General features: G+C 40.6%; 1 protein-coding gene across 5 annotated transcripts in view; it reads left to right on the forward strand.

Annotated features, from left to right (window-relative positions):
- PARD3B (par-3 family cell polarity regulator beta) overlaps positions 1-14,616 on the forward strand; it is a 1,737,215-nt gene that overhangs the window by 301,633 nt on the left and 1,420,966 nt on the right. For all 5 annotated transcript variants that reach the window (XM_040357288.1, XM_040357287.1, XM_040357289.1 and 2 more), the window contains exon 3: positions 6,864-7,032. In XM_040357288.1, the coding sequence (XP_040213222.1) occupies positions 6,864-7,032 (169 nt within the window). The remainder of the gene's footprint in view (positions 1-6,863; positions 7,033-14,616) is intronic.

A 14,616-nucleotide genomic window follows, 5' to 3' on the forward strand; every position in this document is an offset into this window, starting at 1 on the left:
TGACTTTATTCCGAGCATGCATGTTTTTTAGTGCGTCGGAATTCCATACAGACAAACCTATTTTTCCTATCTAAGTCCGTCGGAAATTCCGGTTGGAAAATACGATGCAAAGCTCCCATCGGACTTTTTCCATCGGAAATTCCTACCGTGTGTATGCGGCAAAAGAAAGATAGGGGTTATCTACTGTTTACATGGCAGAGGCTCTAGCAGAGCACAGATAAAACCTATAGTGTCCTCTCCATGACAAGCATGAAATGCACTAATACAAGGGTGATAAGCTGGAGCTCTAGTAAAGTCCTGTCAAAAGTGAAGGAAACCACAAGTTAGGCCACACTATCCTTTGGTGTTCTCAAGAGTCTGTGAGACCCATTCTGGAATGATGCTGAAGGTAGTGTGGCCAAAGAGTCCGTGAGACCTATTCTGGAAAGCAGTGTGTAAATATTTGCCAACACAGCATGGATCTTCACATGCCCGATGAAGGGGTTCTTTTTGGCTCTGAAACATTATCTGCAGAATAGTTTTTGCTATGCCAGAGCGTGACCGTTAGTTTGAAAAGGCTTTCCCTCTGCTGTATAGCCAAACCCCTAAACCACAAGGAGCATGAGCTAGATCCCGGTTGCATATCCTTTTTATATGTGTGTGGGGTATCTTCGCTGTGTAAACACATTTATTGCATTGATATATTTTAAAGTTGTATGATAAATATTGTCTGGAATCCAGGTGGTTTACATATTTATACCTGTTTTGTTTACTTTTACCTTACTCTCCCTATTTTCTTATGTTGGCTTACAAAATAGTTTGTGCGCTTACATTTTTTTCAGAAAAACCCATTGTGGAAATGTAATTTGAGAATTCTATGACAGGCGCTATTCAACACTTAAAAAGCCTGCATTACATCTTATTACAGCTATGTCTTACAGAGACGTTTAAAGATTCGTTTTCATTAAAGTTATTTCATTATTTTTAAATGAATTTTTTTTCTAAACAATTTGAAGCTAGGCTAAATGCATAAACCCATAAAGGTAGTAATAAATAGTTTTATGATTGAGTATAGCAGTGTGTTGAGTGCTTTATCTTATGTCCTCCATTAGCCATAAAGCTCATTTTAATTACAAGTGGTGAAATGTTCAGATGAACAATGTCCCCGCCTGACACCTATTCTGGAAAATAACTAATTAGGCTTCTCTACCCTTTAAGATATTGTGTTCCTGAATCAAATCTATGTTAAATCAGCTCTAGTTAGCACTGTCGCCACAGATTTGTATCAACACTCTCACATAACCCTGCATATTTTCTAATGTTAACTTGGAGTAGACGAACATTATGACCTAATATTGGTTAATGAGATGGTCAGTTTTCCAGTCAGTGACACGTTATGAGAAACCTTTGGTTTAATAGCATTATAGAACAGACAAGTGTTCTCTTATCTTGGAAAGTCTAGAGCAGTAAATATGTGTACAGGTCAAGTTTATTATCTTTGTTACTGTGCTGTAGACATACAGTATGCATACGGTGCTAGCCAATTTTCATTAAAAGTAGATGCATAATAACTTGGGTATAAAATAATGTTGGTAAACAGAAAACCTGCCGCAACTCTGCTGAATTACTGTCACTGTCTTGGTATTTGGTTGCTCTTTAGCTGGTGGTGTAAACTGAACATATTAGACTCAGAAAGATATGTTAAAACTACAATTCTTGACAAGTCACAATGACATAGTAAAACAGAAAATTAAAAATACTCCATACCTTTGCAGGATACCCACACCAAATAGTGTTGGTATCCTGTACACCACAGGTGTAAAAAGCACAAGGCTTGCAGGCCGAATCCGGCCCTTCAGGCCATTTCATGTGGCCCTCACACCTCCAGCCCTCCTCTGGTCCTCCTCCAGACCCTTACTTTCTGCTTTTAAGCAATGCATCCAGCGTCTTCCCAGCAGCAGCATAAGGAAAGGGGGATGCACTGTGATGTAAGGGAGAGTGGGGGACTCAACTTCTGATGATGAGGTGGCTCTTGACATCTAATGTAAGGGGAGGGGATGCGCTGGACATCTAATCTTGCAGATAAAACCGGCCCTTTTGAGGGCCATCATAATGCTAATGCGGCCCACAATAAAATTGAGTTTGACACTATACAGATAAAAAAATATTCTTTAGAAACACAGTATACGGGAAATAGAATATTGTACACTAACACTATAAGCACTCAGTGTTTCAGTTCAATAGATACGAAAAAAATTTACCTTTACAATATTCACCCTACCCAGGTATTTTTTTGGGGGGGCAGTGGGGGCTTCAGGAGGAGTGGGACTTCCTGTCCCACTTCCTCCTTCCGCCGAGGGGCTGGTAAGGCAAATAGCTTAATCGCCTTACTGCAGCCCCTCCCTGTAAGCGATCGCCTGGGACACACGACAGGTCCCATGTGATCGCCTGTCCAATGAGAGCGCAGCGCCGCTCGTGCATGCGCAGTGGGTGCCCGGCCATGAAGCCAAAATCTGTCACGGCCGGGTGCCCACACTTAGGATGAAGACGCCGGCCGGGGAGGGGGGGGAAGCAGCGGAGCCCCGGCCAGCGCGTCGCAGGAACCTGGAGCAGGTGAGTGTGTGTTTATTAAAAGCCAGCAGCTACAGTCTATAGAGCTGAATTTGCATTGCACACAGATCAAACTCGCACAGGACCCTTTTTTCCCACAGCTTAGATTCGCACCACACTGATGTGAACTGCACTAATGGAAAACAATGTTATTTTAATGACTTGCGAATTTGAGAAATCACAACGGCTCAAAATCGCAATGGAATTTGCAGCAGTGTGAACCGGGCCTGAGACCGGACAAAACATCTGCAAGAGTATAGCCAGAAATACAGTGCAATATGCAGTGCATTCATAAAGTATTCAGTAGTATTTTCTCATTAATCTACCCTTAGTACCCCATAATGATAAAATGAAAAGCGAATTTTAGAAAAGTCTGTAAATTTATTAAAATTAAAAAAATAAATAAATGTGTATATATGGTTAGGTCCGTCCCTTGCTGGCATAAAAGACAACAAAAATAAGAGGAAGCCCTGCTCCTATCATGACCCTCAATGTAACCAATGCTGATTTTTTGAAAACAAAATCATGTACAATGCCCCACTGTAATGTAACACTATAAGTCAGCTCATTACCATTCTTATCGCTTGACAGATCATATATATACCCACTAGGGAATTTCATAATTATGGCCTTTGACCTGTGCAGTCCACATTGCAGTTTCTACTTTGTTTTTCATTTAGTTTTTTTGATTCTCAAACAGGAAGAACTTGATCCTTTCTTAATATGACTTCACGTGGATTTCATCTGTAATTGTAAACTTGAATGTTAGCTGTAAAATTCATTGTCTATTTGTAATGCCAAAACTGTAGATCTGTGGGGTTTTTATGGCATTAAAAAGGCACTAAAAGTAAATGACAATAAATGGTTAAGCTGCAGCCAAAACTGTATTTGTTTTAGGCTCGATTCACATCTATGCATGTTGCTTTTGAACTTTCTGCATTTTTGTAACTTTTTTGCCGCAATTTGCGTTTTGCAACTTGTGTTTTTTTTTTACATTCACTGTATATAGCTGGTTGCTATGGAACAGGGAAGACGGCTGCTGTGTCCTTAATAACCGATGAGTCATCAGCTGTCAGTGGGCTTCCTCATTGACGGGTGAATATAAAACCCACAACAAATTGCTGACTAAACAAATTCAGGGAAAAAATGGCGTCCTCCCCCAAGACCATGCCAGACAAGGGTCTGGTATGGATTTGGAGGGGACACCCCCATGACAAAATAAAAAAAATGTCGCAGGGTCCCCCCCAAAATCCACACCAGACCCTTATCCGAGCATGCAGCCTGATAGGTCAGGCAAGGTAGGGGACAAGCGAGCGTCGCCCCCCCCCCCCCCTCGAACCATACCAGGCAGCATGTCCATCACTAAGAGCGTGCTCTCTGGGTGATTTCATTGGATGGTCACGTCCCATGGCTATATAAGAGATGTCAGACAGCAGGGGACATCACAATGGAGGAAGATGGCCTCAGGGCGAGAGCGGCCTTTTTTGTTATTGGCAAATAACCGGCAGAAAGGAGAAAGACAGCAGCACCTGGAGAAGACCGCACATAGCAATTTTTTTAAATAAAGGACTTGTCAAAAACCGGTTCTTGTGTTTTTTTGCATTTCACTGCTTTTTTAGTGAATGACATGGGGGTGGGATCTGGGGGTCCCCTTCTTCCAGATTACGATAAGCCCCCTGCCCACAGACCCCGACAACCCCTGGCCAGGGTTGTCCGGAAGAGGCCCTTGTTCCCATCATCATGGGGGCAATGTGCTTTTGGGGCAGGGGGGTTAGACCTGAAAAAAATCTGATTTCTGGCCACCCCGTTTTTACTTACTTGAGCCCTGGAAAGTCCCACATCGAAAGCGCTCTTCCTTTGCTCGGTCTTCTCGGCTCTTCATTGGATAGATTGATAGCAGCGCAGCCATTGGCTCGCACTGCTGTCAATCAACTCAATTATGCGAGGGCCAGGGGGGGGGCTGAGATCTGTGGCTATGGATGCCGAATACAGGACTTGGAAACGCACCCGTAAGGTAAACGCACCCTTGGGAAAGCACTTCCCAGAGGGGGTTATCAAAAGCGGAGAGGAGCCGAGACCACGGAGGGACCCCAGAAGACGAGGATCGGAGCCACTCTGTGCAAAACTAGCTGCACAGTGGAGGTAAGTATAACATGTTTGTTATTTTTTTTTTATATATATTCAAAGCTTTACTATGACTTTAATACCCCCAGAACTGGATATATAAAGCGGAGGCCTTGTACAATAATAAGATGGTTGTTGCAATGTTTGTTGCACGATATTTGTGCAACTGTTTAGTAAATGCATATTTTCAGGTTAAAATATAATAAATAATACCCAAGTTTTGGGTAAAATATGACAAATCAGGTTGTGTTGAGTAAACAGATACCAAACTTGTCAAGTCTTAAAATTGTGTGTGCCCATGATATCACACAAAACTACGGTACCTAAAAATCTCCATGGGTGACACTTTAAAAGCCTTTGTGGCTCACTGGTTTAGCGTTAACTGTGAGCTTCTGTGTGCTCATACCTCAGGCGGGGTGAAGTTTATATACATATGTGCACCCAGTTGGCATAGCAGGAACAAAGATTGTCTCTGGACAGCCGCACACTGAACATGTGTGCACCCAGTTGGCATGTTTGTATTTGCAGATGTGTAAAAGGCAGCAATGTTTAGTTATTTTTTTTAATACATTCTGTTAAATTTTGTTTATTTTTAACCTTCATTTTTTCATTTAACTTTATTGCTATCACAAGCAGTTAACAAAACCCCTTGTGATAGCTTTGTGCCAAGTGACAGGTTCTTTTTATGGCGACATTGGGGGGGGGGGGGGGGGTCCAATATACCCCAGTGTCTCCCATGCCCTCCAAAGCATCTAACCGAGCAGAGATTGGCTTGGTAACATGCTTCCCTGGCTGTATCAGCAAGAGGATGACCGCTCAGACTCTGGAACTGACTAAATCATTGTCGCTTCCGGTTCCACTCTGGGCAGAGGAGTATGAGGAATGAATGTTTCTCTGTCACCTCCCACTCACCATTTTGATTCTTTCCAGTGAGGTCCTGGACTCCTGTTTTGAGCCCAGGGAGAACTGCACTGTCTGTACTGTGAATGTGATCAGCAGCTATTCAGCCTCTGGATCACTTTCACTTTGTAGCCAGGAGCAGACTGAGAAAAACAGGCACAAGCCGATGGTTGTGCTTAACTCTTCGCTCTTTGGACATACAGTATGTAGTACATCCAAAGAGCTGAACTAGTAGAAGTGTATTTAAAACATTTTCTGTAGTCTGTAGAATATTGGCCCATTGTTGTATGTGATGATGTCAAAGTGTGTCCTCTGGCCCGAGCACTAAAGAGAAAGATAATTTTTCGGCATGTAAAAAACTACGCTTTTAAAAAAATGTCATTTAAAGTGATTGTGTGTGGGCTTCACCACATTTTTCGGGTTCTGAAAAAACGACAAAAAACAAAATTCGAACATGCTGCATTATTTAACGACATTTTAAACAATGTAGTTTTTCGGGTTGTAAAAAAATATCGTGTGTGGGCTAAAACAACGTTAAAACCTGCACATGCTCAGAAGCAAGTTATGAGACTGGAGCGCTCGTTCTGGTAAAACTACTGTTCATAATGGAGTAAGCACATTCATCACGCTGTAACAGACAGAAAAGCGCGAATCGTCTTTTACTAACACAAACTCAGCTAAAGCAGCCCAAAGGGTGGCGTCATCCGAATGGAACTTCCCCTTTATAGTGCCGTCGTACGTGTTGTACGTCACCGCGCTTTGCTAGAGCATTTTTTTTTTAACGATCATGTGTGGGCAACATCGTTTTAATGATGAAGTTGGAAAAAACATTGTTTTTTTCTAGAGGCTGAAAAAAACATTGTTTTTTACAAGCCAAAAAATGATCGTGTGTATGCGGCATTACAGCTTATTCCTCTACCACTAGACTTGACAAACAATTTTAACACTTGGAATGAAGGGGGGGTCTTACTGCTAGGGTTTTTTTTAAAAAAAGAGTTAAGATTAATGTAGAAAAAAGTACTTATGCAAACACTTTCTGGATAGAATCTCTTGAACATTTTCATAGATTTGACATAGGTTTACCACATAAAAAAATGTTTAATTAGCTCCTCGTATACATTAACACCTTCTTATAAATGTTGTTCCAAAAATACTTTGTAAATACCAATTGCCGTTTTGTTAAGAGATCCTTTAATTTTGTAGTGTTTTTAACCGCAATGTTTGTAACCACATTTGCCCTCTTCTTCCAGTTGATAGCCGTGTTTGATGAACATGATGTCTCCAGTAAAAAAGAAGATGGAATCACCATCACAGATCGCCTCAGCCCTGACCCTTTTGAAGCAGAACTAGAAGCTCATAATGCCACATACCATCCACTTCGAGGAGAAATTGAGGTTACTCCTTCAGCCCTGAAACTTGGTATGCTGTTTTCCTATGCATTTTCAAGGGCTTGAATTTAGCATGAATGACCATTGTACGATGTTTATCTGTCTTTTGATAGCATTGTAGATGTTGCCAAACTGCTTGTTCATTCTAGTATATACTTAGGAAAAGCAAAATAGGTCTACTTTCTCTACCTTGTTATTTTATATTCTGTCTGCATTAGTTGTAAGTGCAGTATTTTTGCAGAACAAGTAAACAGTATATATGACACCGCAGCACAGATCCTAATCCTGAATTATGGCATCTGAGTGAAGAAAGTCTGGTACCGTGCATCTCTATTTGCACCTATTGTCTGCGTCTTAAAACATAAGCAGTACCTGTCTTCTTTTGTCTGTCATCCTCTCAGGCAATCCAGTTCTATCACTGTCATACTTCTATTTTCTATATGTGAATTCATAGTATTTGGGTTGAAAAAATGCTTGATTTCCCTAAGATAGGAGTTGAATAATATTACAGACGTGGGAAGGTAAAATGCCCACACAAATGTAACTGTCTGCTTTTGATGTATGTCACTTGTTAGATATGTAAAAATGTGCGCTCTTTCTCTATTTTCTGCCAGCACAAACACTCTGAAACCTAAATGTCTGGTTTTATTTAAATGTCCTTGTACAATACACAGTCAAATACAAATTACACTGCAGATCTCCCTCTCTGCACTCATCAGCCAGAATGCAAGCTGTATACTTTAGTAATAATACAATTTCTAGTGTCATATCGTATTGTAAAAATGAGCTAGTGGTAATTAGCTATTTGATTATCTCTATAACATCTCAGCATTTACAATTATAAGAACTAATTAGGTGAGAAATAAATGATGAACTGCAGAATGAATGTCAAGTATAGAAGAAAATAATCCGAATGCACATTGCTGGGGCTGAAAAAAAAAAATGGAATGTTCTTGTCTTCACAAATGTAAAGAATATTAGGGAATTTTACCTGCAGAGGAGGAACTATTCAGCTTACTTAGGAAAAAAAAAAGTATCTTCCGTTCACACTATTTTAGTGTTAAAAACCTAAATGTTTGTAGTAATATTCAACCTCCTGCCCTTGTAGCGCCCGTCTTCAACTACCAACAACACCTTTTTTTGATGAAGTATGGTATCTTAGTTTAAAAGTGGACCTCTCACACTTTACAAGTATAGCACTACCCTTCAAGGAGCCATTTGGTAATTTTGGGTCGCTGTTCTGTGTCTCGTCTCTAAGAACAACCTCTTTCCCTCTGGCACACTTGGTTGAGTGAAAGTTGCTGCACAAACTTATAGGCTCACAAGTGTGGATATCTTTAACTTGACTGTGAATTTGTATTAGGAAATAGACACACGACCCTTAAGTGATAAACTCAATTTACACTATATTTCCAATAGTATTAGGGTGCCTGCCTTTACACATACATGAACTTTATTCACTGCAGGCATAAAAACAGTCCTCGCTGTAGATGGAAAGACAGCTGTGCGCTGGATGTTCCAAAACGAGGCTTGGAGAGCATGGGGCAGATCATTGGATGCTTGAAAAAGGAGCGCTGTTGCCACAACATACGCAGTGCACATGCTAAGAAACCATTGCCCCCTTCAGCTCTGCCCCATGCTCTCCAAGCATTGTTTTGGAACATCCACTGCACGACCATCTTTCCATCTACAGCAGTGTAGCGAGGACCATTTCCCTGCAGTGCTATGAGCGAGGGACTCTGGCAGTTCACCGCCCTCCTGGCATAACAACTTTGATATGCCTGCTACACCTCTCCACAGATCAGCTGATAAGTGGAGGAACGATGACCTGGCTTCCCATTCTGCTCCTGAGTGAGTGAGTGAGAAACTTATATAGCGCAACACATGCGAACTGAATCGCCTCTGGGCACTTGGTATCCATTCCCTGAGCCCTCAGAAGAGATGGGTCTTGATCTTTCTCCTGAAGGCCAGGTGGTTCCTGGGATGTTTCATCTACAGATGTGCTTGCTTTTATCTTCACTCATATTAGTTGCCATTTGGCTGTTACTATTAAAAGTTTTACAATTTCTACACTTAGAGGCACCTCTCTTCCTTGTCATTCTCAGTTTCGCTGGAAAATGTTGCGTCTATTCCAATCTGGTGGCGGCCCTAAGTACACAGATCACTTATTTAATGTTATATGGACTAACTTATGGACTTTTGTTCACATTTAAGTTGCATATGGATTGCACCTTTTAGTTGTTTAGGTCTTTGGGAATGTTTGACTGTTCTAGAAGTGCATTTTTGAGGTCAGGTACTGATGTTGGAAGGCCTGACTCGCAGCCTCCGCTCTAATTTATCCCAAAGGTGTTCTATCGGGTTGAAGTCATGATTCTGTGCAGGCCAGTCAAATTTCTCCACCCCAAACTCGCTCATCAATGCCTTCATGGACCTTGCTTTGTGCACTGCTGCATAGTCATGTTGGAACAGGAGGTACCAAACTTCCGCCCTTTTTTGCATAGTATAAGGAATAAGGCATAAGCTGTCCCTTATGTCTCATCTAAAGTCCCAAATGTCCCCACCTCTTTTCATATTTAATAGGCATAGAGGTGTGTTATGTGGTTAGGAACCATCACTTTCCTATGGCTGCTGGCCTTAATTAGTCAGACTATAATTTGATATGCCATTTACAGTAAACAGTTTGCATTGATAGATATAGTGGGGCAGATCCACGTAGATCGGCGCATATATCCGCCGGGCGTAGCGTATCTAAGATACACTACGCCGCCGTAACTTTTTTTTCGAATCCTCAAAGAATTTGCGCCGTAAGTTACGGCGGCGTAGTGTATCTTTTGGCGGCGTAAGGGCACAGAATTCAAATGGATGTGATGGGGGCGTGTTTGATGTAAATACGTTGTGACCCAACGTAAACAACGTTTTTTTTTAACGGCACATGCGCCGTCCGTGGGGGTATCCCAGTGCGCATTCTCGAAAATAAACCGGAACAATCCAATGCTTCCGACGGTAACTTCATTCTACGCAAATCCCTAATCGCAAACGACTTACGCAAACGACGTATAAAAAAATTCAAAATTTGACGCAGGAACGACGGCCATACTTAACATTGAGTACGCCTCATAATAGCAGGGGTAACTATACGCCGGAAAAAGCGACGCGGGAAATTTTAAATTGCGCAGCGTATCTATAGATACGCCGGCGTAATTCTTTTGTGGATCTGCCCCAGTGTTTCCATTATTGATTTCATTCTGTTGAGCTGATCTGTTTCTGTGTGTTCTGCGGCCGGGGTGCCAGTCTGTCAGCTGCGATGGGCACTTGGCTGACATGCAGGGAGTCATTCTGGCGGCCGCCGGCCTGTCTCTTCTTCTGTGTCATGCCAGCGTGACGCTGGAGTGGACCTGACAGTTACTGGCAGCACAATTTATGTATTTCCAGACCAGTGTTTTTCGAGTCTGTTTTTTTGTTTTGACCAGGATTTACTAAGGTGATCACCTAATAAGTACTCTGTGCACATTGTTTTTACTTTGGTATTACTTTGTCTTTTTTTATTTATTTTTTCAAGCAATCTTCCCTTTTACTTCTTTCATTCTTTATTTGGTCACTACATGGACACTTCCTTACTGCTCCCCTTTTTCACTAATTTCACACATTTCTTCTTCCATGGACTTTATTCTATTCTTGTCTCACTGATTTACACTACCATGGTTTCATACCATTTACCACATCCATTCAAGTTGATAGATTTATAAAGCTTGTCTGAGCTGTCAGAAAAAAAGGGGGTGGAGAGCTGAAGTTACTCTGTAGAGCCCAGTGAGGAGAGCTCTAAGAGCTGATTGGAGGGATAGGAAACACTCCCCTTTACACAGAAAACAGGAACAGAGCTGAGGCTGTCAACCAGGTCCCTCCCCAGTCACCTTTTTTTCTCTTGGTGTCAGGAAAACTTTCCAGAAGTGGTTCATGACACTTGGTGCTCTTAAATGAGACAAGCACATACTATAGAGGGATGTGCTTTGTTCATATTTCATGTCTGAGTTTTACAGCCACTTAAAAGCTTTCAAGGTGGACTAATATTTTATTGAAGTTAATGTGTGGCTTAAGTTAGTTTAGTTGGTTGCTATAAAGACTGATGTAAATGATTACAAAATATTATTTCAATTTACTTTGCATTTTTAGACTTCAAAAGTGCAAAATATACCAAACAATGGTGGACATGTTTAGGGGATTCAAAATGTAAGTCTCCCAATTTGGCTTTGTCATAAGGGATACATCAATGGATGATCGCCTAATTGTTGGCAAACAGCATGACCAGTCAGTTATGCCAGGCCAAATGTTTGTTTTTCTTATCTTTTGAACTACTTTTTTCTAAAGCATGTAATGGTTTTTAATACCAGGCATCCTTTGTAAAGATGTTAGCATCTAAACATATTAGTGCAGGTCCAGAGATCATTTACTGTTATTAAAACTGTCACATTACAGTCATAGGATTTTCGTCCAGCTTCATTTCCTGCTGCTCCATTTTGTATAACTTTGGCATAGATATAAAGAATTTCTATCCATGGGCCCTTTTGACCTTCTTATCTGGGCAATTAGCTATTGTAATCACATTGTGCTCTGTCCTACAGGGTTGAAAAGTAGAAGCAGATAAGACCACATGCATGTATAGATTGATACAAAACTTCCAGATATAGCTTTTTCTCATTTTCTGAGTTTTATAATACTAATAAAATATTATAATTAGGTATTACTTGCTGATAGGATATCACAAAATGATTTGTTATAAGGCCTATACAGCTTTTATTTCTTGCCAGATCACTGCCTGATGTTTTTACTAAGGCAGTACAGTGATAATGTCCAAAGTGCTGTAGCCCATATCAGCCCATAACAATTCGGTTTACCGAAGTCAAATCAATAAAAAAACTATTTTGTTGAGCCAGAGTTACTTACTGTGCCTTACACATTGCTCTATTTTTGCCCTATAAAATTAAAAATGTATCTACTATAGGCTATACCAGTTTCCTTATAGTTTAAAGCAGAAGTAGGCAACCTGGGGCTGTTGTGAAACTACATTTCCCATAAGACATTGCAAGGCTGGCAGTTACAATTACTCCCAGAGGCATGATGGGACTGGAGGGCCCCAGGTTGCCTACCCCTGGTTTAACCACTTCAGCTCCGGAAAGGTTTTACCCCCTTAATGACCAGAGCATTTTTTGCGATATGGCACTGCGTCGCTTTAACTGACAATTGTCGTGCCCAAACAATATTGACATCCTTTTCCTCCCGCAAATAGAGCTTTCTTTTGGTGGTATGTGATCACCTCTGCGGTCTTTTTTTTTTTGCGCTAGAAACACAAAAAGAGCGACAATTTTGAAAACAAAATTGTTTAGTTTCTGCTATAATACATATCCAAAATAATATAAAAAAATGTAACAGTTTAGGCCAATATATATTCTTCTACATATTTTTGGTAAAAAAACGCAATAGGCGTACATTGATTGGTTTGTGCAAAAGATATTGCGTCTACAAATTACAGGATCGATTTAGGGACTTTTTTATTTTCTTTACTGGTAATGGCGAAGATCTGCGATTTTTTGACTCCGACATTGCGGCAGACAAATCTGACCCCAAATTACACTTTTTGGGGACCAGGGACAGAAAGTCAGATTTACAGGACAGTCCCATCAAGTATGCCTTATAGTATTAGGAGACATACAGTATTGCAATGCGTGTTTTTGACACTGATTATTTTGATTTTTTTTTGTAAATGGCTCCATCCTTCCTATTGGCTGCGCTTGTGGCTCATTTTACATAGATACCATAGTTACTCAATAGACATCCCAGTCTCTGAATTGTTACATTTTGTAAAATCATCTGTACATCTGGTAAGAGTGATTTTCAGTCTTGTTGGAAAGTTAGTTTGTCCAGTGTCTGCAAGTCTCTTGGTGATATTTTTTGTACACCAAACTAAGTGGTAATATATACGTTTGTCAGGTGTTCGTCATAGAGGGCAACAAATCATCCAGCCTTTAGCAAGGTTTAAAGTGAATCCTTATGCAAAAGGGAATTTTTCGTTGTAGATTAGACATTACTGTTAAGCTTGTGTTGGAAATATAAGGGTTGATTAACTAAAATTGGAGAGTGCAAACTCTGGTGCTGTTTTGCATGGTAGCCAACTGGCTTCTAACTACAGCTTGTTCAATTAAGCTGTAACAAAATAAACCTGGAAACTGGTTTCTATGCAGAACTGTACCAGATTTTGCACTCTTCAATTTTAGTAAATCATCCCGATATATAGAAAAGCACCTTTAAATGATTTATATATATATATATATATATATATATATATATATATATATATATATATATATATATATATATATATATATATATATATATATATATATATAAAAACACCTTTAAATGATTCATGGCTAGGCACAGTTTTAATAATGAGCCAATAATGATCATATCACTCTAGGTGAAGGCTTTCCTTGGTAAAAAAACGGTTTATTTTTTTATGTGTTTTGAATGTGGTCAACAGCTGTAGCTGTTTGGCCCTTAACCAAACTATTAGAGGTTTTATGCCCGTGAACATTCTATATTTAACAGTTCCATCAGTCCATTGAAATGTTCATGTGTCTATGATAAATTATGTATAGTACAGTCTGTACAGTTGAGGTTATGGGAAAATGTTAAATTGGACAATGCAACATTTTATGAGATGATAAAACCGCCATTTTCCTAATACTTTGTTTCAGTTTATGTAGATATAATTAAGTAAGCTGAACTAATACTAAAAAACATAAGCACTCCTAATTAAATGCAAGCGTTTGTAAGAGCCCTTTCACACTGGGGCAGTGGGGGCGTCAGCGGTAAAGTGTCACAAAAAAAAGGGTTGAAACCTCCCGCAAATCGCCGCTGCCCATTGATTTCAATGGCCAGGGGTGCTTTAGGAGCGGTGTATTCACTGCTTCTACAGCACCTCAAATATGCGGCTAGCAGGACTTTTTTTTACCGTCCTGCCAGCGCACTGCTCCAGTATGAAAGCCATATTTTTAGAGTTATAGCACATGCAAAGCGCCTCAGTGTGAAAGGGGTCTTGCAGTGCAGTCTGTTTGTACCACTGTTATTATAAGCTACCCACCAGGAAGCTATAGATATAAGATATGGATGAATGGTTCCTTGTGGGACCATCAATGCTGCACATAGCTAAGGCTGTCTCAACACTGCTTTTTTTTGTATTAAAGGGTAAGTTCATATTTACAGAAAAATCTGTAAGGTGAACTTACAAGGGGTGCCCCCGACCTGGACCGTGGCAGTCTCCCGTTCTGAGCCCAGGTATATCCGCGTCAGAAGTCCAGGCATGGAAATCCCCTCACACATCCACGCGTCTTCTTTATAGCTGACACGACGGGCTCTGTGGCCCATGTGACAGCGCTGACTAATTAGAATGCTCCAAAACTTCCCTCCTGACAAGGTACATTTTGGACATTCAGCTGAGGGGATTTCTAAGCCCCGGACTCCTATCACGGATATACCAGGGCTCAAAATGGGAGATTGCTGCTGTCCAGGTCAGCGGGAATGAGGGGGCGAAAAAGGGGTCATTTGTAAGTTCACCTTA

This window comes from Rana temporaria, chromosome 6, assembly GCF_905171775.1.
Source record: "Rana temporaria chromosome 6, aRanTem1.1, whole genome shotgun sequence".
Lineage (NCBI taxonomy): Eukaryota > Metazoa > Chordata > Amphibia > Anura > Ranidae > Rana > Rana temporaria.